Source organism: Diabrotica virgifera, chromosome 5 (genome assembly GCF_917563875.1).
Source record: "Diabrotica virgifera virgifera chromosome 5, PGI_DIABVI_V3a".
NCBI lineage: Eukaryota > Metazoa > Arthropoda > Insecta > Coleoptera > Chrysomelidae > Diabrotica > Diabrotica virgifera.
Window position 1 is genome coordinate 143,453,604 of NC_065447.1, and position 27,390 is coordinate 143,480,993.

The following is a 27,390-nucleotide window of genomic DNA, read 5'->3' on the forward strand; positions in this document are numbered from 1 at the left end:
TATTATGGTAAATCCTTTCCCCTCAATATGTAGATCTATCGTAGCACCCCCCCTCTTATCAAATATACAATTTTTAAAAAATAATCCCAAGTAGAAAAGGTGGAAGCCAGACAGCCTCTTCTGTATACCGGAAGTCACAACTTAACGTGCATCAATATATATATATATATCGTCGGCTTACTGCCAAAACCAACTAACTCCACTTTTTGTCGATTCTGAGTTAAGTACGCCTTTGTACTTAATAATTATCAAAGAATGTACTGATGAAACCAGACACTTCAAAACAGATTTTAAATGTGGGAAACAGAAGGGTCTCAAAACAACTAATTCCAATGATGACACTTTTGTTCAGCCAAAAACAGATATGTGCAGTTGTCTGCACATCTCTGTTTAAATAAAATAGTATTTTATCATTTACAATATTCTAGTTCTGCCAAAACAAGACAAGTGCCTGATATGGAGGATAGTGATGTAGTTATTACCTAGAAGTTGACTAACAGCCAAAACCCGACAAGTGCCGAAAAAAAATGTTTTTTGTACTTTTTTTTAACTTTCACTTCATTTTAATAGGTTTTTAACAAAATGTTTCGTTTTTAATGTTATTTACTTTAATATTTTTCAGTCATTAAATCATTTTTAAATTCAAACGATTTTTCATTTCAAATTAAAGTTTAAAACGTCGATTCCTCAAAACTTTAAAAAGTGGAGTTAGTTGGTTTTGGCAGTAAGCCGACGATATATATATATATATATATATATATATATATATATATATATATATATATATATATATATATATATATATATATATATATATATATATATATATATATATATATATATATATATATATATATATATATATATATATACAGTGCTAGTCAAAAGTCCGTACCCCCCCTCGTAACTTTTGACCGGTTATACTTATAATAGTGAAATTTGGAGGAAGGAAATGAACGGACGTAGGCTTCTTAACTAGTCATGACAGGTGACGTAAAAGTGACAGATGACTTTACAGCGCCACTGTGACAGATAATTTTAAATGGTATCCTATGGTAAGCGATACCTCGTTTGATAGGTATTGAAAATACCCATTCAGCTATACTAATTTTGTTTGAGTTTAAGCTCATTTGGATGAATAAATGAAATAAAAAAAATTGTGGTTTCGCATTTAATTAATAAAAATTCAAACCTCCGCCTATGGTTACTTGTCAAAAAGGTTGACGATGACGTAAAAACTACTAGAGAGCTGAAAAGTGTCAACTTTTTTGACAAAATAACCATGGGCGGACATTTGAATTTTTAATAATTAAATGCGAAATTACAAAGTTATATTTATTTCATTTATTCACCAAAATCAAAATCAACTTAAACCCAAAAAAATTAGTATGACTGAATAGATATTTTCAATGCCTTTCAAATGAGGTGTCACTTGCCATAAGGTCCCATTTAAAATTATCTGTCACAGTGGCGCTGTAAAGCCATCTGTCACTATTACGTCACCTGTCATGACTAGTTAAAAAGCGTACGTCCGTTTATTTCCTCCCTCCAAATTTCACTATTATATGTATAACCGTTCAAAAGATACGAGGGGGGTACGGACTTTTGACTAGCACTGTATATATATTACCGTTCTATATTTATATTTATTTTACTAATAGTATGTATGATGTATAAGCTGTTTAATGTTGAGTCCATCAATCTCCTCAATAGCAAAACTGATTAAACACTTCAATAAAATAACTTTATAAAATACGTTCACGGGATAATAGCCATCCCCTAATTATTACCACTCTGACAATACGTATCAATACTACAAATCGACGTACGGTTCACTTCATTTTTTTTATTTAACTTGTTTGAAAATGAATCGTGACGCATGGGAAAAGTTAGAGTAGAAGAACTATATTGATGTCATCCGCCTGGGCGTGATGACGTAATCGATGATTTTTTAAAATGAGAATAGGGGTCGTGTACTAGCTCATTAGAAAGGTAATTCAATTCTGTATTAAAAAATATAAAGATTAACCTAATTATTAACACAGAGTGTCCAAAATAATTTGTTTTGAATTAAATTAATTGACACAAAGAGAAGAATGTACTTACAGTTGAGTCCGCGAATCTTTACCCGTGCGTCATCGTTTAAAGCATACGAAATAAGTCGATGATATGTCGGAAATTGAAATTTACTAAACGCAACAGCAAGTGACTTGCTGTTGCGTTTAGTAAATTTCAATTTCCGACTTATCGACTTATTTCGTACCTATGCTTTAAATGATGACGCACGGGTAAAGATTCGCGGACTCAACTGTATGTAATTTATTTAATTCAGAATACATTTTACTGCTGTCAGGGAACAGCAAAAATCTGTATTTGAGAAATAAGCATTTAGCCCAGGGATGGGCAAAAGCCGTCCCGCGGGCCGGATCCGGTCCTTTTGCTTACTTTATCCGGCCCTTTGAAAAATCTGCCGTGCTTAGCCAAAACGCCGTATCTACAGAGAAATCACATTTGAGTAAAATCGATTTTTATTCGAAGTACTCATAGACATTTACACAGGATACGGTATAAGATGCGGTGTGTTTAATGTGTTTTGGCTTAACTTGCGTCATTTTTAGTAAGCAAATAAGATAGATATGCACATTTGGGTTAGAAAGAAGTAAAAATTTAATTTTTTCAGATTTTTGCAGATACGGCGTTTTCGCTAAGCACGGCAGAAATTCTTCCTCGTCAAACTTCTTTGTCTAAATGCTTTAAAATGATACTTATAGCATTTATGTCAAAAAAATTCCTTGGGCAGTGGGGGAAAACTGTACCAAAAAGATTGGGGGGTGCACAGCGTACGTTCACGGTATAGTCTTCCGACCCGGGAGACATTTTGAAAATGTCATTTTGGTCCGCGCTTAAAAGTATTTGCCCACCCCTGATTTAGCCCAATAAATGACCGTTTTGGAGTGTAATTTTCAGGGGCAGCTCCGAATTGCATGAAAATTTTGATTTAGCTTCTACTTACCCTCCAGTTCAAAGTTGAATTTGTGCCGTTGGTTGCTTTTACTTGGGGGGTGACAGTCACCTCTTCTCGGGTGGTGAAAAACGCGTGTTTAAAATAAGCCCGTAAATGGATAAATTGACAGATTATAAGCAACTTTCGTTCTATAAAGTTTTTTACGTAAGTCAATACTTTTTGAGTTTTTACGTAAGTCAATACATGAAAAAAACGTTCTTAATCGTCTAATTCTAAATCGAATAATTCAACGCGAAATCACCGAAAAATTAAGCACTTTTCGGAAAAAGCTTATTAATATTTTTAAAGTATCTAAAAAAAGCTTTATAATTATTTTTTACAAAAGCTTCTAGCATCAAAAATAAACAAGTTACAGTAAAAAAAAGTTGGCCCCTTTTTTGGTAAAAAAAATCGTGAATACCTCCCTCTATTTAGCACCCTAAATAAAATTAATCGTTACCGCTTTACCATTTATTTTAACTGCATGTGTATTGTTTATATGATCTGTAAGTTTGATTGGTTTGAAGTGCTTATTTTTAAAAAAATTTGGTTCTATAGAAAAAAAAAATTTCTAAAATTTTTTGAAAAATTTCCTTTTTCAAAATAACTTAAAAAGTGTTAGTGATAAGAAAAATCTTAAAGAGTAAAGAAATGTAGGCTTTGCTATTATAAATATGCTAGTTTCATTTTGTTTTTCCGTAAAACAAAAATTGGCTAAGATATGACCGTTCAAAATTTGCATAGATACACTAGTGATTAGTGACCCGTTGAAGCTTTTTCAACTATACCCCTTTCAAAAATAAGCACTTTAAACCGGTGAGACTGACAGATCATATAAAAAATAGATAAGTAAGTAAATTGTTTGTAAAGCGGTAGCGATTAATTTCATTTGGAGGCTACACACGGGGAGATTTTCATGATTTTTTTTTACCAAAAAAAAGAGGGTCAACTTTATTTTGAGCGTAACTCGCTTATTTTTAATCCTAGAAACTTTTATAAACAATTAAAATAAAGCTTTTTATAAACACTTCAAAAAAGTTTTAATGGATTTTTCCCAAAAAGTGCTTAATTTTTCAGTGATTTCACCTTGATATATTCAATTTGGAATTAGACTAATAAGAACGTATTTTTCATGAGCTACAAGTTTGTTTTTACTCGATTAATAGACTTTACTGATACACTATTTTTTTCAATTTTTTATAAGCTACACTTTTGCTAGGGATATTTTTGTCGATCAAGTATTTACTTTTTGAGTTATTTGCGAAAAACCCTCTGAAAACATTATAAAGAAGTTTTTTTGTCGAAAAATAAACATGTTCAACCGCAAATAACTCGAAAAGTGTTGACTTACGTAAAAAACTTTATAGAACAAAAGTTGCTTTAAACCAGTCAATTTATCCATTTCCGGTCTTATATTGAACGTATGTTTTTTCACTCCCCAAAAAGGGGTGATTGTCACCCCCCAAGTAAAAGCAAACAACGGCACAACTTCAACTTTGAAGTGGAGGGTAAGTAGAACCTAAATCCAAATTTTCACGCAAATCGGAGGTGCTCCTGAAAATTACACGGTATCGCCGTATTTCCCGTTCATTTACTGGGCTAATTGCTTTTAGCTTAAATTTAATGTTCAAGTTGCCACCCACCACCAATCTTCAGACTCTCCATTCATTGTTTCTATTACTATCTTGTTTTACACGCCTGTATAAGTATTTTGTTAATCTAATTCTTTATAATTTTGTAATTATGTTAATAGAAAATAGAAAAAATAGGTATAACATCGAAATAATTATATTCTTTTTTTTTTCTAGGATTCAAAAGATAAAATGCATAATAAGTACTTTTGGAAGGATATTGATGATTTTTGGAATAATATAATCAAAATATCGGAACATTATAATGATTTATTGCCTTCCAGTTCTTGCGATTTTACAGTAAAACTCCTAAAATCGGTTAAATTCAATATCCCTCCTATAGAAGAAATTCATTCAATACATATTTCTGATGGAATCAAGAATAAAGTAAGTTGTTATTTTTTTACTAATGCACAATATAAATTCTGTATCAGCTCTTAGTTTCGAGTTTTTAATTTAATACATACCTCATTAGAGAAAACCTAATACTCTCGTGACACCTTTTTTCTTACGTTCTACTTTTTTTCACTCGATAGAAAAATAGTATATAATCAACGAGCATCTAATTATGGTCATTATGAAGCGAGTATGAGGGTTACGAAACGAGCCGTATGCGGCGAGTTTCGTATAGAGTACGAGCTTTATAATGATAATTAAATGCAAGTTGTATACACTATTTTTTCTATGATCATTCACAACAAAAATATATTCAAATTTATTAATTTTGTAACACAAATAAATTCATTAGTTTGTCAGTTTGACGGTTTGTTTACATATTGAGAACTGTCAAAGCGTATGTATTTGACTCGCCATTGGTCACTGGGCGTGTACCACCTTTATCGCGAATGCCATATCGCGATTCTATTGTTTAAAAATCTGTATCTTAATGAAAATCTGTATCATAATGAAGTTCATTATGATACAGGTAGTGACATCATAATTGATATATTATAGCATTGTTTATATAGGGCTTTTCATCGATTGTCATTTGTTTCGAGCTTGTGTCATAGGTTGTATAATCTGTGTATAATATTAATATGTACGGATTATACGACATATGACAGAAGCTCGAAACAAATGACTGTGAATGAAAAGCCCTATAGGGAGACAGTTGGTCAGCCCAATAGAAAAATTTGTTTGATTCAAATTGAGACAGTCACCAGATGTCCCCACAATTTCTGTCAGGGTCGCAACGTCAAAATGCACAGACACCAAGTTGGCTACGATCCTATTCATAACACCCCAACTCGCATACATATTAAAAAAAATAAATATATAGAAGAATATATTTAGAAATTGAATTAATGATGTCATTCTACTATACATTAAATATATAATAGCATGACATCATTAATTCAATTTCTAAATATATTCTTCCATATATATTTATTTTTCTTAATATGTATGCGAGTTGGGGTGTTATGAATAGGATCGTATCCAACTTGGTGTCTATGCATTTTAACATTGCGAATCTGACAGAAATTGTGGGGACATCTGGTGACTGTCTCAATTTGAATCAAACAAATTTTCCTATTGGGCTGACCAACTATCCCTATATAAACAATGATTATAGTATGAGAATAGAAAATAGTATAATATGTACTAATAAACTAATAATCATTATGGTAGAATAACAACGTTGCTGTTGTAGGCTATTGATTATGTACTTTAGAAAGGAACTACAATGTTAACGGTTTTTTATTGTTTCATATAATGAATGGACCTCTAAATATGAAAAAACTGCGAAGTGCTACCATTTAAAGGGGTACGTTTTTGAGAAAGGGATGAATTAGTCCCTAGACACAGGGTACATTAGGGGGAGTCCTTTGCACTTTTGGTACAAACACATCTACAGAAAAAATGTTCCAGATTAAATTTACTAGCGAAATATCACCTTTTAAAGTCAAAAATATTTTTTTACAAAAATATATTTAAAAAAAAGCAAAAAAAACACGAAAGAAAGCAATTTTGTTTTTTTGATTCAAAACTTTTTCCACGGGTAAATAGGTACAGACATTGCTCAAAACTTGCATCCTTCCTCTTTAAAATGACGTTTAGTAGAAGTCTCTAGCATTTATAGTTTCCGAATGATGATTTTTCAAAATTCGCCGCTCACAACCAGCATTTTTGGGCCATTTTCCTCATTATTTCGCAAACATTGTTCTGTAACTTTTTGTCTACGCATTTCTAGGTATATGCAATGGTACATTTAGTAGGAATAGAAGTTAATTACCATCAAAATGGTCCATTGTATAAAGTTGTACTACAATTTTTAAGCAAGTTATGGTTTTTCAAATTTTTATACTTCTAACGATTTTTGATTTTTTTTACGATTATCTTTTAAATTTCTCATTATAACTTTTTTTCTTGTACATTTAGGTATACATTATGGAATACAAAAGAAAGCTTATTTATTTACTTTAAGATGGTATATAGTTCAGAGTAATGGCGTTCGCTGAGTATGTCTATCCTTATTGGTTGCTTAGAAAATTGCAAAATAAATCATAAATTTTGAGTTTTTATAAATATTTATAACTTATGCAAAAATTAACTTACAACCTTCTTATTGCACGGAATGCTGAGATTTCTGGTGCTTAAATCATACCCCAAATTTCAAAGCAATTGGTCAAATAGTTTAAAAGTTATTTAATTTGTTTATCCCAAATTAATTTTTTTTGCAACACTATAAGTCAGAAAATGATGAAGTTACAGTAATACTTTGGATAGTTTATGAAAGATTTACACTATTAATTTAATTAAATAAAATGACAAAAAATAATTCTAAATACTGCAAAATTATTTTGCAAGAACATGTGAATTAAAAAAAGGGGGGCTAACTTCGTCCCTAATTGTCCTAAGAACAATTGTTTTTCTTTCTTAATGTGTATAAAAATTCAGTCTTTCTAAATATTAAAAAAATAATTTTTCTACGGGTAACGGTTAAAAAGTTATTCTAATTGTTTATAAGTAAGCAAAAAATCGACATGTTTTTGCAAAATAATTTTACTCTGTTTAAAATTACTTTTTGCCATTTTTTTTTAATTAAGTTAATAGTATGAATGTTCTTCTTTTATAAACTGTCCGAAGTATTACTGTAACCTTATAATTTTCTGACTTATAGTGTTGAAAAAATAAATAAATTTGGGATTAACAAATTAAAAAACTTATTTGACCAATTGCTTTGAAATTTAAAATATAATTTAAGCACAAGAAGTCTCAGCATTCCGTGTTATAAGTTTCTATATAGTTTTTTCACCAAGTCAATACTTGTTGAGTTATTTGCGAGTGAATATGTTTATGTTTCAACAAAATAACCACGTTTTTAGACGGGTTTTCGCAAATAACTCACAAAGTAAGTACCTGTCTTGTCGAAAAAAAAAATATTCTTTGTAAAAATATAGCCTGTAAAAAAGTGAAAGCAGTGTGTACGTATTAGGTCTCTAGACCTAGTAGACACAGAGTTATAGCTAATGAAAAATAGGTTCATATTCGTCAAATTCCAAATCGAATATTCTAACATGAAATAACCAAAAAATTAAGCACATTTTGGGAAAAACTTATTACAACTTTTTTAAAGTGTTTAAAAAAAGCGTTATTTTTGTTTTATAAAAAAATTACTAGCATCAAAAGTAAACAAGTTACGCTCAAAATAAAGTGGGTCCTTTTTTGGTAAAAAATCGGGAAAATCACCTAGTACATTCTTTCACGGTTTTTGCTGTAAATTTTAAAGAACCGCTTGGATTGACAGGAAATTTGGCACACGATTAGCTAACATGTCAAAGAAAAAAGTGATATGGTGCCGATGTGTGCTTTTGCCCTGGGGGTGAGTTTCACCCCATCTCGAGGGTGAAGAAATATATGTCCAAGATAAGTCCCGAAATGGATAAATTAACTAATTTTAAGCAACTTTTGTTCTATAGAGGTTTTTCACCAAATCGATACTTTTCGAGTTATTTGCAAGTGAATCATTTTTCATCACATTCATCATGTTCATTTTTCAACAAAATGACCACATTTTTAGAAGGTTTTTCGCAAATAACTCAAAACGTAAGCATTTTGTCGAAAAAAATATTCTTAGCAAACCTATAGCCTATAAAAAGTGAAAAAAACGGTGTATATATTAGGTCTCTATACCTAGCAAAACAGAGTTATAGCTAATGAAAAATAGGTCCATATTCGAAAAATTCCAAATGTGAAATATCCAAATAATGAAGCATTCTTGGGGACAACACATTACAACTTTTTTAAAGTGTTTAGAAAAAGCTTTATTTCTGTTTTTCTAAAAAAAATTTCTAGCATCAAATGTAAGCAAGTTACGCTCAAAATAAAGTCGGTCCATTTTGTTTTGGCAAAAAAAATCAGGAAGATCACCCCTCAATTAACAACTTAAATGAAATTAATCGTTACCGCTTCACAAGTTAGTTTACTTATGTTGTGTTTATATGATATGTAAGTTTCTTCGATTCAAAGTGCTTATTTTTAAAAAATTTGGTTTTAAAGTAAAATTTTTAAAAATTTAAATTTTGAAAAGATTGCTTTTTTTCAAAATAACTTAAAAAATGTTGGAGATACCAAAAATCTTATACAATAAAAAAAGTCTACTTTTCTGAATATTTTGTATTTTTTTGTTTTTCTGTAAGACAAAAATTGGTTAAGATTCGGTGTTTCCAAATTTGCATACACTCGTGATAAGTGACTCGTTCAATCCCTTTTAACTACAGCTCTTTCAAAAATAAGGACTTTGAACCGATGAAACTTACAGATCATATGATCAATACATACTAGAGTAAAAAACTTGTAAAGTGGTAACAATTAAGTTCATTTGAAATGCTAATTAGGGGGTGATTTTCCCGATTTCTGACCAAAAAATAGGACCAAATATATTTTGAGCGTAACTTGTTTACTTTTGATGCTAAAAAATTAAAAAAAAAAACAAAAATAAGCATTTTTAGACACTTTAAAAAAGTTAAAATGAGTTTTCCCCAAAAAAGTGCTTCGTTTTTTGGTTACGGCACGTTAAAATATTCGATTTGGAATTTGACGAATATGAACCTATTTTTCATTAGCTATAACTCTGCTTCTACTAGGTATAGTGACCTAGTATATACATAATGTTTTTCACTTTTTACGTGCTATATTTTTGATAAGAATTTTTTTTTCGACCAAATACTTACTTTTTGAGTTATTTGCGAAAAACCATCTGAAAACGTGGTTATTTTGTAGAAAAGTTAACATATTCACTCGCAAATAACTCGAAAAGTATTAACTTGGTGAAAAAACTTTATAGAACAAAAGTTGCTTAGAATTAGTCATTTTATCCATTTCTGGACTTATTTCGAACATATATTTTTCACCCCCATAAGGGGGTAAAACTCAACCCTATGGCAAAAGCACACATCGGCACAATATCACTTTTTTTCTTTGACTTGTTAGCTATGAGTATGCCAAATTTCATGTCAATCCAAGCGGTTGTTTAAAATTTAGAGGTTTTAAAATATTTTACCTTTAAAGAACGCACTAACCCCTAATTAGCATCTCAAATGAACTTAATAGTTACCCCTTCACAAGTTGCTTTACTCGTGTATGTATTATTTATATGATCTGTAAGTTTCATCGGTTCAAGGTTCTTATTTTTGAAAGGGCTTGAAAGAGCCACTAATCACGAGCGTATGCAAATTTAGAAACAGCAAATCTTAACCAATGTTTGTCTTACAGAAAAACAAAAAAAAAAAAATAGAAAATGTTTAGAAAAGCAAAGCCGACTTTTTTTATTGTTTGATATTTTTGGTATCTTTAATAATTTTTAAGTTATTTTGAAACAAGCATTTTTTTTTTCAAAATTAAAAATTTTTCAAATTACATTTTAAAACCATTTTTTTTTTTCAAAAATGAGTAGTTTGAATCAATAAAACTTACAGATAATATAAACACAGCATAAGTAAAGCAACTTGTGAAGCGGTGACGATTAATTTCATTTAAGTTGCAAATTAGATTAACGCCCGGTTTCATAATCAACTTAAAGTGAACATCACTTTAACTTTTAGTGAATCACTTTAACTTTGACATTTACCCATATGAATTGCATTGATTCCACTTTAACTGATTATTAAAGTCCACTTTAACTGATTATGAAACCGAGCAAAATATTTTCCCGATTTTTTTTGCCAAAGCAAAAGGGATCAACTTTATTTTGAGCGTAACTTGCTTACATTTAATACTAGAAACTTTTTTTTATAAAAACAAAAATAAAGTTAAACACTGTGTAATAATAAATAAAGTTAAGTGGTAAACTAAATAAAGTTAAAAAAGTTGTACTGAGTGTGCCCCAAAAAGTGCTTATTTATTTGGTTATTTCACGTTGAAATATTCTATTCGGAATTTGGCGAATATGAACCTATTTTCCATTAGCTATATAACAACTCTGCTTTTACTAGGTCTGGAGACCTCATGCATAGGTACACCATTTTTTTTTCAATTTTTTACAGGCTTTATTTTTGCTAAGAATGTTTTTTCGATAAAATACTTAATGTTGTTCTGAAGCTATTTTCTTGTGGCATTTTTGTAATTAACTAGTTTAACGCAACTCATAAATATTGGCAATATCATTTTAAAGTCTTCTACTTTAAAATGTATAAATATATGTCTGAATTGCCGATATAAATGAGTCAGATTCAATAAATTATTAGAAGAATTTTTTACTAAGCAACAACATTTTTGTTTAATTCATTAATATTTTTTGTATTTGGAAACGGTATCCGATTTGGATGTCGAAACGTTAATAAAATCTTTTTTTTTTAGTAAAATTGTGGCTTATTTCCCATCAAAACTAGTTAATTATAAAATACTTCATTTATGAATTATTTGCGAAAAATCGTCTAAAAATGTGTTTGTTTTTTGTTGAAAAATGAACACATAAACTCGCAAATAACTCGAGAAAAGTATTGACCTAGCGAAAAAACTATAGAATAAAAGTTGCTTAGAATTAGACAGTTTATCGAATTCCGGACATATTTTGAACGTAAGTTTTTTCACCCCCGAGAAAGGGTGAAACTTACCCCTAGGGCAAAAGCACACGTCGGCACAATATCACTTTTTTTGACATGTTAGCTAATTAGCTATGTGTATGCCAAATTTCATGTCAGTCCAAACCGTGAGTAAACGTATTATTATTGCAAATGAACAATTTTATCATAAGTCTTAATTTTATTATCGACAACAAACGGGAGATACAAGAATATCTGATAAACAACATACATCGAAAACAATAAAAGGCGCAGAAGAAGACCAATAAACTAACAGATATTAGTCAGAAAATTCTAGAACAACACCTATACCAAAGAATAACAGACGAAAAAAGCTTGAATGAAATAAAAAACGCAATTCGAGAAGTTAACAATACGTGGATGGAAGAGGAAGAACAATGTACAGAAATCGAAATACAAGACCGCAAATACGATATGTTTAACCTTCACAAGAAATTCAAGGAGACAACAGGTTTATACAAACTAAAAAGATCAGCAAAGGATCCCGAAACACTCCTTATGGAAAAGTGGTCCCGGTCAAATTTAACGAAAGTTTGGTCAATGATACTTCTCCATGTGTAGATTAAAAAAGTCAATGGGACCTGGGTCTGAATAACTACTATTCTCGAGCTACAGCCTTTTGAAGTTATTACATTCGAGTGCTCGGTTTACGTTAACTTAAGTGCACTAATTCACGGTCAAATGAACGAAAATATTTATTGTTGGAAGAAGAGAGACTCATTTTCTTCATGCATACTTGCGTCTTTTATATGAATTCGTGGTCAGAAATAGATGCATCGTATTTTAGTCTTCAGAAAACCTCCGAAAAGTCCTCAGAAAACTGAAGTGCGATATAAATTGTGCTACTAGAGCGATATAAGAATTATCATGTTTTCATGAAGACTTTACAGTTATGCAATACCAGCAAAGCTGCAGTTCCGCCTTATCTTTAGAATACTACTGAACAGTGGAGGATCTAGGGGGGAATGGGGGAATTGCTCCCATAACACGGTCTAGAACTAAAGAAAAAGTTGTCGAAACATAAAAAATACATTAGCTGACATGAAACTTGTCCCGCACATCAGATATAAGAGAAATAGAGAACATAGACTTGATCTCTTGATTTTTTATGAAAAAATCGGGTTTAAGTCATCTTTGACTATCTGTACGATGAGATTTTGCTGATTTCGGTTAGATGCATCATATGTCATGTTAACTAACGACCTATAAGGATACTCAACATTGGGTTGATGTCTTACAAAGCCCAAAAACCATAACACATTGGCTATATGAGCACAAGTACCCACAGTTCTCGCACCAGATTGACAGGTCCAGAAGTACCCGCTAATCGGTTCTTCTGCAGGTTCATCTTCATCAATCGTGTAGGAAATGAAAATTTGATGTTTTGTAGCTTGCCGAAATCTAGAAAATATTCGAACTCTTATTAATCCTGGTTCATCCATATTCTCATCAATTTGAAACTCTTCGTCATTGTCTCTATAATTATTTTATCTTGGATGGAAGACGGTGCCAGTTTAATCTGATATATCTCAATCGTAAGGTATTTTAGGTATTCTAAGTCGAAAACAGGAAAGTTGGCAAAATCATGATTATGAAGCCTTCCCCATGGACCATTTCTTCTAATTAGATTATCAGTCTTATCTTTAGCTGGTACAAGGGGGAATATTGGGAATGAATAACCTCTGTAATAATTGTTGAGCATCTTCAGCTGTAACATCTTCCATTGTAAAATATTTTGTATTAAGTTCATCATCACTGGCTGTAGAACCCCTGGTAGACCTCGGCCTGTTCTAGAATCAGTTCCACTCCTTCCTATCCTGCGCCTTGGTTTTACAATTTCGTACCTTATTCGGTACTCTTAACACCCGTAACTCGTCTCCACCTGTTCCTTAAATCGTACTCTGGGCCTACGTATTTTCCTCACACCATCCGGTCTTTGGTTATAAATGTGTTTTAACGGCTCCATATCGTTCATTCTCGTTAAATGAAGAACCATTTTTTCTTTAATTCTGGAGCATGTTACGGGTGAAATTACTACATTCCCCCTAGATCCGCCACTGTTCAGTAGTATTCTAAAGATATGGCGGAACTGCAGCTTTGCTGGTATTTCATAACTGTGGAGCATTCATGAAGACATGATAATTCTTATATCGCTCTAGTAGCACATTTTATATCGCACTTCTTTAGTTTTCTGAGGAATTTTCGAAGGTTTTCTGAAGACTAAAATACAAGGCAACTATTTTTGACTACGACTTCATATACAACACGCAAGTATGCGTGAATAAAACGAGTCTTTCTTCTTCCAATAATAAATATTTTCGTTCCCTTGACCGTGAATCAGCCTTGGCCGTGAATCAGTGCACTTAACGTAAACCGAGCACTCGAATCCAATAACTTCAGAAGGCTGTAGCTCGAGAATAGTAGTTATTCAGACCCAGGTCCCATGGACTTTTTTAATCTACACATCGAGAAGTATCATTGATCAAACTTTCGTTAAATTTGACCGGGACCACTTTACCATAAGGAGTGTTGCGGGGTCCTTTAGCGACGCTCATGGGAATCTAGTAATTAGGAATCATAGTGGAACAAAAATAATTTGGAAGAATTATGTAACAACATTTGACAGCAAAAAACACCACCGTGTAGAAAACAAAATGCCATACTTGCCCGCCAATCATCTAAATGGAAGTAGAAGCCGCAACAAAGAATATCAAGGAGGGTAAGTCTGCGGGTAAAGATGACTTTTATACCGAGTTATTGAAGGTTATGGACGAGAACGCAATAAAATGGCTTACCTCATGGTCTACCTATTTAATCAGATATACCAAAACGGAAAAATAGTACAACAATGTCTGAAATCTACCTTCGTAACGGTACCTAATATTTTCAATAGGTACTCCGAGAAAGAAAGTGCGTCTGTGTTTATAGTTCAAAATGGATTGATTACACGGTAGAAGTACTACGTACTTCTTAACTAGACTAAATTTATTATATATGGGAACTGAAAACAAGGCGTAGTTAGACGAATTAAAAAGTCTACGAAATAGTATAGCTATATCATCTTCGTATAGCACAATAAGAAGTTGAAGAGCAGTTATTTATTACTAGAAGAATGGAAACGCTACAGTCTAATAAGAGTACATTCTTTAGTTCGAAGATTTACAACACGAACCTTATCATCTAACCCAAGTATAACGTCAATTACGCGGGCCACAAATGAGCTGAAGGGGGTAACGTTATCCTCCTTCAATAATACCAGGTTATCAACTTGAAGGTTCTTAGAAGAATATTGGCATTTATGTCTGGTTTGGAGACTGCTCAAGTATTCAAGACCATCGCTAAAGGCAGAATTCGTTTCGTGGAAAGTCAATGGACCTGTAGGTTTCTTACCTAGTCGTTTCGAATTAGAAGTGAATCTTAGTACTTAAACTAAATTGTGAAGTAACCTATAAATTTGAGAAAATTTGCTAAAAATTTGTGTCCCAAATTTATGTGAAGGACTTAACTTGGAAATCAATACATTGAAAGTCGGACTTTTGTTTTGCGACGGTTTTCAAAAGATTTGGTAAAAATCAAAATCAGATTAATTCTTTCTATCGGAAAGGAAATTTGGACTTTGAAAGGAAGACATAATAAATGAGAGTTTATAAGTTGAGGTGTCAACATTCCTCTGGATAGAAGGTTTGCGGGATTTTTAAAGGAAGTGACGTGTCGTCACGATACCTTAGGTAAATGAGAAATGAGTAACCTTCAATCAAGGTGACTCTATTGGCTACGAGAGTTTGCCAACGAGAAGGATGAGAATTTATCCAGTATAGAGCACCCTGATGGTAGATCCACAAGTTTATGGAATTGAAATTTATTTTATTTTGAGATATATGTATAACTCTCTGCGGGAGTTTAGCCAAAAGCGGTGCCGCCCCAAAATCCCGACAGCCAAAATTCCGACAGCCAAAATCCCGACGGCCAAAACACCGACACGCCAGAATCCCGACACGCCAGAATCCCGACACGCCAGAATCCCGACACGCCAGAATCCCGACACGCCAGAATCCCGACACGCCAGAATTCCGACACGCCAGAATCCCGACACGCCAGAATCCCGACATGCAACAATCCTCGCATAAGTAAAAATTCCGACTTTTGTTTAATACTTTTAATACAAAATACTTTTGCTTAGTAACAAAAAATAAAAAACAGATGGCCATAAACAAAAAACAAGAAATAAATGTAATTATATGTTAAAAAGAAACTTATCAAACATGTCGGGATTCTGGCCTGTCGAGATTTTGGCCTGTCGGAATTCTGGGGTGTCGGGATTTTGGCCGTCGGGATTGTGGCTGTCGGGATTTTGGCTGTCGGGATTTTGGGGTAGACCCAGCCAAAAGTACTATGGCGATGAGTTCAAGTCTAGGAAGAATTTAGATTGCCATAATATTTTTGTAGAAATATTTTACCTATCACCACAAAAGGTCCCAAGAATCCTAAAAAATCATACATCCGAGCAAGGGCGCCTAATGCCTTGCGTTTGGAAATATACAATATGCCCCTGTAAGTTGTATCCATATGCAAAACTTTTTTATTATTAATTTTACGAAAAAAAGTTATTCTTTATAAAAAGTTCTGCATGGTCCAAAACCCAAGATTCAACCATCAGATATCAAATTGTATGAATGTTATACGAGGTATGTCAAAAAGTTTGAATTTCACTCAAAAGTAAAGTAGCTTTATTTTTCATAATATTGAAAATTGCTATTATGAAAAGTTGTTTGGAATTAAAAACTATATTCTAATATGCAATTACATCCTTCTAATTGAAAAAAATTTTTTTTTTGAAAAATTATGGATAACTAACATTATTTTCAGTTATTTCAATTCTGATAACTCTTTTATTATTAATTCTACGAAAAAAAGTGATTCTTAATAAAAAGTTTTGGATGGTCTAAAACCTAAAATACAACCATCTTATATCAACTTTTATCAATTTTATACGAGGTATGTCAAAAAAGATAAATTTAGATAAAAAGTAAAGTTCCTTTATAGTTCAGAATATTTCAGTTAGAAGGATGTAATTACATACTGAAATATAATTTTTAATTCTAAATAACTTTTCATAATAACAATTTTCGATATTGTGAAAAATAAACGTATTTTACTCTTGACCGAAATTCAAATTTTTTGACATAACTCGTATAAAACTGATAAAATTTGACATAAGATGGTTGTATTTTAGGTTATAGACCATGCAGAACTTTTTATTAAGAATCACTTTTTTTCGTAAAATTAATAATAAAAGAGTTATCTGAATTGAAATAACTGAAAATAATGTTAGTTATCCATAATTTTTCAAAAAAAATTTTCAATTAGAAGGATGTAATTGCATAGAAAATTAGAGAAGCGAAAGAAAAAGAAGCAATGGAGAGATGCCAAGAAATTGAGACTCTACAGTCAAAGTACGATAGTCACAATGTACATAGGAAAGTTAAAGAACTCACAGGTGGACTAAGACGGAGACAGAGAGGAAATCTAACTGATTCTGACGGAAACATCATCTTAGACAAACAGAGTAAAATTAGAACGTGGAAAGAATATCCAGAAAAACTATTTTAAGACCAAAGAGATAACACCTTTGAGTTAGAAGAAGGGGTAAATGATGGACCAAGAATATTACAGCAGGAAGTTTATTCCGCCATAAAACAGCTAAAGGATGGCAAAGCAGCAGGTCCCGATAATATACAAACAGAACTACTTAAATTGATGGACAACGAATCAATAGAAATAATCACAAATATATTCAACAACATATACAACTCTGGAGAAATACACACAGAATGGCTGAAGCCTTAGTTTATTGCACTTCCAAAAAAACCAGGAACCAAAAAATGCGAAGAATATCGTACGATAAGCCTGATGAGTCATCTCCTAAAATTGTTCCTAAAGGTAATCCATACGAGAATTTACGAGCTATGTGAAAGTCAAATTTCGCCCAACCAGTTCGGGTTCATAAATGCTGTTGGTACGAGAGAGGCTTTGTTTTCAATACAAGTCTTATTCCAGAGATGCAGAGACGTCAATTGCGATATACGCATGTCTGGTTGATTACGAAAAGGCGTTTGATCGAATACAATACGCCAAGATGATGCAAATACTAAAGGAAGGAATACTAGGAATTAACAACCAAGATCTGAATAATTAGAAACCTTATTACTGGAATCAGACTGCAAATCCCAGAGTTGACGGTGAACACAACGAATATATGAAAATCATGCGTGGAGTGAGGCAGGGCTGCATTTTGTCCCCCCTACTTTTTAATCTTTACTCTAACAGATTATTTATCGAAGCTTTGCACGAAACTGAAAAAGGTATTCTACTAGACGGGTACCGGCTAAATAACATCAGGCATGCAGATGACACCATAGTATTTGCGGACAACCTAGAAGACCTACAAGTCCTCTTGAACAAAATCACGTATTATAGTCAACAATATGGACTCAAGACTCAATATAAACGTAAAGAAAACAAAGCTAATGACCGTCAGCAAGAAAAAGATAACAGAAGGTTAACTCTATATCAACCAAACCCCTGTAGAAAGATTGAGGCACAACTACCTCGGCACCATAATAAATGAAGAATGGACCAACAACCAAGAGATAAGAGCGCGCATCGGAAAAGCTAGATCAATCTTCAACCGTATGGGCGCATTTTTCAAGAGCCACAACCTTTCTCTTGGTATAAAAGTAAGAATGTTGAGATGTTACGTCTTCTCTGTCCTTTTTTATGGTGTTGAATCATGGACCTTGAACGAGGATATGTGCCGAAAGTTGGAAGCATTTGAGATGTGGCTATATCGGAGAATTCTTAAGATCCCATGTACTGATTGGGTCACAAATGAGGAGGTCCTTAGAAGAATGGGGAAGAACCGAGAGGTACTGACCACTATCAAATCTCGAAAGTTGGAATACTTTGGACACATTATGCGAAATGAATCCAGATATGCCCTCCTATAAGCCATCCTGCAAGGAAAAATATTTGGAAAGCGAGGTCCAGGAAGAAGAACATCCTGGTTAAAGAACCTCAGAACCTGGTTCAACACAACATCTGTGCAGCTTTTCCGCGTTGTTGCAGATAAGGTGAAGATCGCCATGATGATCGCCAACATTCGTCACGGATAGGCACATCAAGAAGAAGAAGAATTGCATACTAGAATATAGTTTTTAATTCCAAACAACTTTTCATAATAGCAATTTTCAATATTGTGAAAAATAAAGATACTTTACTCTTGAGTGAAATTCAAACTTTTTGACATAGCTCGTATAATAAATATCAAAAATAAATCAAAAAATTTGATATTTGATTGTTAAATCTTAATTTTTGGACCATACAGAGCATTTTATGAAGAATAACTTTTTTTCGTAAAATTAATAATAAAAAAGTTTTCCATATGAATACAACTTACAGGGACATACTGTATATATTACCGTTGCAAGGAAGTTAAAAGGGTCGTTTAGACCCAGCGATAAATCAAGCAACTTATCGATATCAATCGAGTTGTTGCAATTTATCGTTGTGTGTAAACGGTGCATCGCAGCGACTTATCGAAGTTGGAGTTGGATTGAAGTTGGTATCGGATTGCATCAACTTATTCTAAACGATCGAGTTGTTTTAATTTATCGTCGTGTCTAAACGGTACAGTGATTTATCGGAATTGGAGTTGGGTTGCATCAATTTAGGAGAATCTTACCGAATTAGAATTTATTTACATATCCAATTAAATGGATACCATTTATTTGATAATGCTTATAATTTGATACTATGTGGCTTTGCCAGTTAATCAACAATAATATAATACTTTTATCAACTATAAGAATTATATGTACAATGTACAGGGTGATTGATTACACAGCCCAACAAAAAAAATTTTTGTCCTGCTGTCGAAAGAAAATTCACTGATTTTAGTTAATTCATCTGTGCTGATTCCAAAAATACAAACCTTTTCTTTGTATCAGCTCTAGTTTTCGAGATATAACATACTCATCAAATACTTAAATATTCTTACATTTCTGTTTTCCACCACTATAATTGCAATATGTTTATAAACAAACTTAACAAATTCTAATACAAATGGACAAAAGAGCATATCAAGCCTATTTTGGTATTCATTTAGGAGATCAAGTCTATTTTGGTATTAAGTATTTTTTTATTATTTATTATTTTTTTTCTGTCAACCAGAGCTCAATTCTTTTGATACCGTAGGTATCTGAGATCACTGTATTTTATCCTTAAAGTAAGCGTGAGTCGTATGGCTAAATCTGTACAATAAAATATTTGCAGTATGTCTGACCCCCCTATTAAGAATTTCTAGATCCGTGCCTGGCTCCACATGTAGTGTGCAAAACTTGTCTTGAAAACTTGCGACAGTGGACGAAAAGACAACGAAAATGTTTAAATTTTGGTGTTCTAATGGTATGGAGGGAACCAAAAAATCATTTTGACGATTCAGCAAATACCATCCTAACCTGAATTCAGCAATAAGACCAATTCCACATCAGCTTAAGCAGATAGGTAAACATTCCAATATTTAGCAGTCTACCTACGTTACCAGAGGATAATGTCGAAATATTATCTGACGAACTACAGACTAATAGATTTGAGGAAGACGATAGTGATTTTGAAGCGATCTTATCAGAGATTTGAACCTTCCAGAGAATTCTTCCGAGATGCTTGCCTCCAGACTAAAAGAAAAGAATGTTCTTCACCCAGACACCAAAATTACATACTACCGTAATAGAGAAAAAGATATTTTGCCTTTTTTTCTCAGCAAGACGATACGGTTTTTTATAACAATATTAATGGACTGTTAGAAGAAATGGGTGTATCTGAGTTAAACGAAAAAAGTGTGTCCTTCTACATAATGGCAACAAATATGGAAGTATACCAATTGGGCATTAGAGTGGAAGAAATGCTCAACAATTTTAACAAATACGGTTGTCATATGAGAATTAAAATACCTTTACAGCCGCTTAGACCGTTTCCCAGAAAATCTTGGTGACCTTAGTGAGGAACAAGGGGAACGCTTCCACCAAGATATCAAAATGATGGAAGAGAGGTATCGGGGGAGATGGGGTAATCACATGATGGCGGATTACTGCTGGAGTCTTCAAAGGGACTGTCCTTTTAAAGCCTTTGCAAGAAAATCATATAAAAGCAAGTTTTTAGGTGAAGCCGAATAACACATTTTTGCTGCGACGCTGGTTCGGTTAGATGAAATGTTAAGTTTTTTTGGCAGATATGTGTGATGATTTTTGTTGTACAATAAATATCTTACTTTTTATTCGTGTTTTGTTTATTTCATCATGGTAGCAGCACTACATATATGTAGGAAGTGCTGCGTAAATTACCCTATATATTAGAAATGTGATCTGTTGTCGTATTTTCTGAAAACGATCTGATGGAGCAAATCTGGTGGCATTTTTGGATTGAGCAGACCCAAATTACCTAGAAACAGTAAAAAAAATTCCGGCAGCAAACTGTGTGTTTATCAGTGTTAGTGGGGTAAAGCTCCGTAGATCCGTTATAGTAATAGATAGCAATAAAAGTTAATAACAAAAATTGTAGCCAACTTTGAGATTCACATTTCAAAATTAATTAGAATGTTACAGGGTGTTCGATAACATAGTGGCAGATCAAACTTATGTTTTTTTGAAGTTATACTTCTTTAGGCACGAGGGTGAATTTTTATTTTCCTGGGCGCATGCGCACACCGACAGTATGGTATTAGTCGCTCAAAGGTTATACGGGATCTGATTGGGTGTTAAAATCATCTGTCAATAATTGTTCAATATGGAGATTATTGATAAGCAAATGTTGTGTATATTAGTTTTTATTGTTGCGATGGCAGAGAAAAAGGCAAGTTTATAATTGTAGTGACTTTTTAAATAGTTTTTAAAAGCGACAGGTACGTAATAATTGTAAATGTTTCAGTATCCTAATAAAAAATTACATAGGTAGGTACCTACCTATTTGGAAAATTTAAAATGAAAAGTATGTAATGCTTTGATTTACATAATTTGATTACCATCAAAATTTCTATCAATATTCACCTAATATATTATTGTTTTCTTACTCTATGTTTTGTTGTATCTTATTATTTCAATTCTGCAAAAATCAAAATAATTTGGTTAAATTCAGAACTGTCAAAAGTTTAAACCGTTTAGTTAGTCGATCTTCCCACATGATGTTTGTGTCTCCGTGGGTATAAAAGTGTAAGATGAATGAATTTCAATACTAACTGCGCTGACATAAGCGGGTTCGAACCCCAATAGAAACTTTTATTTTTTTATTTTTTTTTAAACATTTTATGATTGTAAGTATATTTATTATATAATTTTTTTTTTCAGAAAATACGTATTTAGTTAAAAAAATTTCCGACAATTATTGTTCAGAAATCATTTGTGGCATTTTTCAATGTGTTTGTGTGTGTTTTATGCTTTTATTTTTTTAATTTTTGGTATTGTTTTAATAAATTTTTTTTTAAAAGTAGTATGTGTTAAAATTACTTTAATATTTAAATAAAATATAAATAAACTGTTTAAAGTATATTAATTTCCTTGAAATCATATAATAGAAGTATACCTTCTTACGTGCGTACAAAGTACACACACATTCTTTTTTAATGGACCACCCTATATTTTATTTTATACTCGAAATAATCTTAACTTCTCCATTACAAAAATATAAAGGTTTGTTATGTTATACAACGGTTATACATGGTACTTACAAAATTATAACCAATTTTATATGAAAATCGTAACAAGTTCAACTCACTGTATAAATAAAAATAAGCACAAAAGCAATGGATTATTGATGCCATATTTTTTTATTTATTGTCAAAATTTTCATAAAGGATTGATTATATTGTGTACAGGGTGAGTCAAAACGCAAGTAAGTACATTATTTTCTTAGTATTTTAAATAGAACACCCTGTATTTTATATCACTATCGAAAAGTATATTTATCGTATCTACTTTAATTTTTATAAAACATTCCCTATGTCTAAATTTATTAGTTTTCGAGATATTTTCATTTTTCAGAGCAAATTATTAATTACGGGTCTAAAACTTTCCAAATTTTGAGTAAGTCATGACTGGATTGTCTAAAACTGACAATTTACGATTACTGATTATGGTAGGGGAGCAAAGTATGCTAAATGTGCAGTCACTCGAGAGCGCTGGGGGGACCTATTGGGTTGTGATTATTAGGTCCTAAAACCAAAAAAAGTTAAGTAAAATATTTCATTTTAGTAGGGACTTGTCATTGTTTAATTTAATTTTCCATTTACAACAATCGTTTTTTCCGATTATAGTGCCATCTATCCATAATTCGAAAAAATATTTCGAATAAAAGTTGCTTATATTACGAGAATCCAAATCTGTAATAAAAATTTGGGACTCATATTTAAGATTTTAAAGTAACCCCCCCATCCCACCTCCGTGGGGGGTCGTGTTTGGTACCATTCGATAGATTTTTTAAAAATATAGAATAAATTTATTTTGCAGTTTTTTGATCTGATGATTATTTTTGCGAAATATCGCGGCATTTGTAATTAAAATTTTAAATTTACCCCCTCCCCCTCTCAGTGGGGGTCTTGCTTGGTATCATTTCTATTGATTTTTGAAAAATATGGAACATGTAGTTTTTAGTTTTTCGATTTAACGTTCATTTCGCGAAATATTCGCTTTTTTTGTGAAACAATTCTCTTTTTGAAACAGTTCTCTTTTTTCGCTCAAATCGTTAGATTTTTGAAATATACACTCTTTTGCATGTACTTAACTTACCTTATCTTAATCTGACAATTTCGAGTATTTTTAAAGATAGTTTTTTTGGGGGGCCCTGCTTAACGAACTCCCCTGTGTTAAGAGCCAATATATGGTAGAGGTACGTACATGTGCAGGGTACCAGGTTTCTCCCCATTTGATAATCTGACGCGCTCGAGTAACTGCGAAAATCTCCGCTTTGGCTCCCCTGCCATTATCAGTCTGGTAATAAATGTAACAATGTAGCAAATAAAGAAAAAATAATAATTTATTAGTAATACATTTTACAAAAAAAACACATCCACAACATGCTTACAAAATTTTTGAAACAATTAAAAACTACTTTTTTGTGTAAGTGTAAGAAACAAGAAAGAAAAATAATTTATCAAAAATGAATAACCATTTTCAATTTCAATGATTAGTTAATAAATTTTGCAAAAAAAAAACAAACACAAAACAAACATTTTGTGAAAACAAATAAAAACTCATTTTGTATGTAAATGTACCAATGTAACAAATAAAGAACAAAAAATAATTTATCAGTAAAAAATTTTACAAAAAAGACATGAACACAAAACACATTTTTGAAAAAATTAAAATATTTTAAATATTTATTTAATTACAAAGTTGTTCAAAATGACCGCCTAACACATTATATGCATGCCTAAAAACGGTCATTGAATAAGTTACTTACACTACGAAGCATTTGTAAATTAACACTTCGAAATACAATTTGTATTATATTTTTCATCTCCTCTCTTGTTGTTGGAGGCATTTTATAACCTTCATTCTTAAAGTAGCCCCAAAAAAATCAGTCCGGTTTATTAAATTTTGGTGATCTGTGTAGCCACGCTACTGGCTCATTGAAAAATTGAAATATCTCGAAAACTAATAAATTTAGACATAGGGAATGTTGTATACAAATTAAAGTACGGTAATGGTACTTTTCAATAGTGATATAAAATACAGGGTATCCCATTTAAATTTTACTGAGAAAATAATGTACTTGAGTTTTAACTCACCCTGTATTAGATATAAAGAAAATTAGCAATATCAATCATTTTTTAAAATTTTGACAATAAATAAAAAAATACTTATGTCATCAATAAACCATTGCCGTTGTGCTATATATTTATCTGTGCAAACAGTGAGTTGAACTTGTTACGATTTTCATATAAAATTGGTTATAACTTTGTAAATACCCTGTATATTATATTTTTATGATGAAGTTAACAGGATCTATTAGGATGAAAACTCATTTATAATTTATTGAAGGGTGTAAAGTGTACACAATACTCCCCTCTTCAATTTGTTGTGGTCAATCACATCGCGATAAATCGCAGCAACATATCGCAACGTCTAAACAGAGTTTCAATCATCAACAAATCACAGCAATTTGTCATCACAATAAGTTGCGGTGACTTATCGCTGTGTCTAAACGCCGTTTTAATACCGATATTGAAAAACTGTTGGTTACTGAATTTCAACAAAGGCCTAAAACTTTATTGGGAATATTTTCCAAGTGGATTTCGAGGGAAGTCGGATGCGCTTGTTCGCAATATAATTGTCTAAAATGGGAGGGAGGCCGACCACTTATGCACGTGGAATCCAGCTAAACTACTAATGAAATAAAAAATTTTAGTAGTTCCAAAATGACACAAAATCTAGGCATCGGATAAAAAAGTTTATTTGAAGAAAGTTTATTTTTGTGTTCTTCTTAATGGCGGTACAGGCTCGTTTTTTTAATATTGTATTTAATTACAGAGTAATTTCCACATATTAATATATTTTTCAAATTGGACTCTGTACCTCCATTCTTTATAATATTACGAATACGTGTGCCAAATATCTCGAAAAAATATTCAAAATTACAGCCGCAATCTGGGGACGCGTTTTTGCTACCTGTTGATCGCTACTGTATCACCTTAAAGAGAATTCAAAGGGGACCTTCGGCTAGCAAGTAAATAAATAAAACCACCTAGTAAAAATTTCACTTTTACCTCTTTGTAATTATTCCTTATCAATCTTTTTATTCGAATTGTTCTGGAAAATTGTATATATGGTGTAAATAGAGACGATTTTAAATTAGTCCTTTAGTTATAATAAAACTGTGGTAGCGTGTTATTTTTAAATGTACCTACATTTCGCGGGGTTTTTGGCATTTGTAAATAGATATACAAGTACATATTCTGGGACCAAAAATAGTTCGAATGAACCTAACTTACCTTAGTACAAATATGCACATAAAAAAAAGTTATAGCCCTTTGAAGTTACAAAATGAAAATCGATTTTCTCGAATATATCGACAACTATTAGAGATTTTTTATTGAAAATGGACATGTGGCATACTTATGGCTGGAATATCTTAAAGAAAAATTACAGTGAAATTTGTGCGCCCCCAAAAATTTTATGGGGTTTTGTTCCCTAAACCCCCCCCCCCCAAACTTTTGTGTACGTGCCAATTAAATTATTATTGTGGTACCATTAGTTAAATTCAATATTTTCAAAACTTTTTTCCTCTTAGTATTTTTTCAACAAGGCAGTTTTTATCGAGATGCGTCTTCTTTTTTAATATGTTTACATAAAAAATTTATAGGGGTTTTGTGCCTTAAAACCCCCCAAATGTTTGTGTACGTTCCAATTAAACTATTATTGCGGTACCGTCAGTTAAACACAGTGTTTGTTAAAACTTTTTTGCCTCTTTGTATTTTTTTTGATAAGGCACCTTTTATCGAGATGTGGCTTCTTTTTTAATATGGTTCAAAATATACCTAAAAGTGTAAATCATAAATAAATTTTCATATTTATTACCAAGTCTCAAAGTTGAGGGGGTGTAAAGGAACAAAACCCCCATAAAATTTTTAAGGGGTGTCCAAATTTCAGTATCATTTTTTCTTAAGATACTACTGCCATAAGAATGCTACATGTCTATTTTCAATAAAAAGATCTCTAATAGTTTTCAATATATTGGAAGAAATCGATTTTCATTTTGTAAATTCAAATGGCTGTAACTTTTTTTATGTGCACATTTGTACTAAGGTAAGTTAGGTTCAATCGAACTATTTTTGGTCCCAGAATATGTGATTAAATTTATGACCTGTATTTTTGTTACACCCTGTATAGATAGAAGACATATGGATGGATATACACAAAATCTACAAATGATATCATACAGGTCGGGCTTAACCTGATAGCCCTTGTGAAGAATATCATACAGTAGCCATCGAACACTACTCTAAGTTGATGGTCTCCAATACATGCTGTACGCACTCTACGGCGTCTATTGGAGACAACCGACGGAGCCACTTCAATTCACCCCGTAATTTGAATTTGTTTTAGGATTACTCTTTTTTAACTATTTTCGGCTGTTAGATAGTTTTTGTCCTTCAAAATTTATTAAAAGTAACGAAAATGAACAGTTTTCCTACGGCGTGACACTGTACGCAGCCTACAGCGTCTATGGAGACCACCGCCTAATGTTGGTAGTTTCGGTGGATTTTTTTATCACAGAGTGATGAGGAACAAGATATTTAAGAATTATAATTAGGATTGTGTGGAATGAAACAACTGAAAGGTTTAAAGATAAAAAATATTCCTGTAGAAATATTCGGTATCCAGAAAATAATTTAGGATCGGAACAAACTCTTTTTTATAGGTGTAGGAATCGAACAGTTCTAAATGATATAGTCATGTAGGTACCTATTATAGGACCGTGCAAGTTCGGAAAAGCGACACCTGGTTTCATAGCTCAGCAACATTTTTAGCACTTTTAATTATATTGGCCAATTATATTAGTCCTGGTTGCTGGATAATTGTCAAGGCCATAGCCCAAACAAATATAAGAAGAAAAAGTAAGATTTAGGTTATGTTACTAAAAGGTAAACAACTATCTGTGGCTT

General features: G+C 32.1%; 1 protein-coding gene across 2 annotated transcripts in view; it reads left to right on the forward strand.

Annotated features, from left to right (window-relative positions):
- LOC126884457 (NFX1-type zinc finger-containing protein 1-like) overlaps positions 1–27,390 on the forward strand; it is a 297,539-nt gene that overhangs the window by 37,887 nt on the left and 232,262 nt on the right. For both annotated transcript variants that reach the window (XM_050650391.1, XM_050650392.1), the window contains exon 3: positions 4,813–5,022. In XM_050650391.1, coding sequence (XP_050506348.1) covers positions 4,813–5,022 — 210 coding nt within the window. The remainder of the gene's footprint in view (positions 1–4,812; positions 5,023–27,390) is intronic.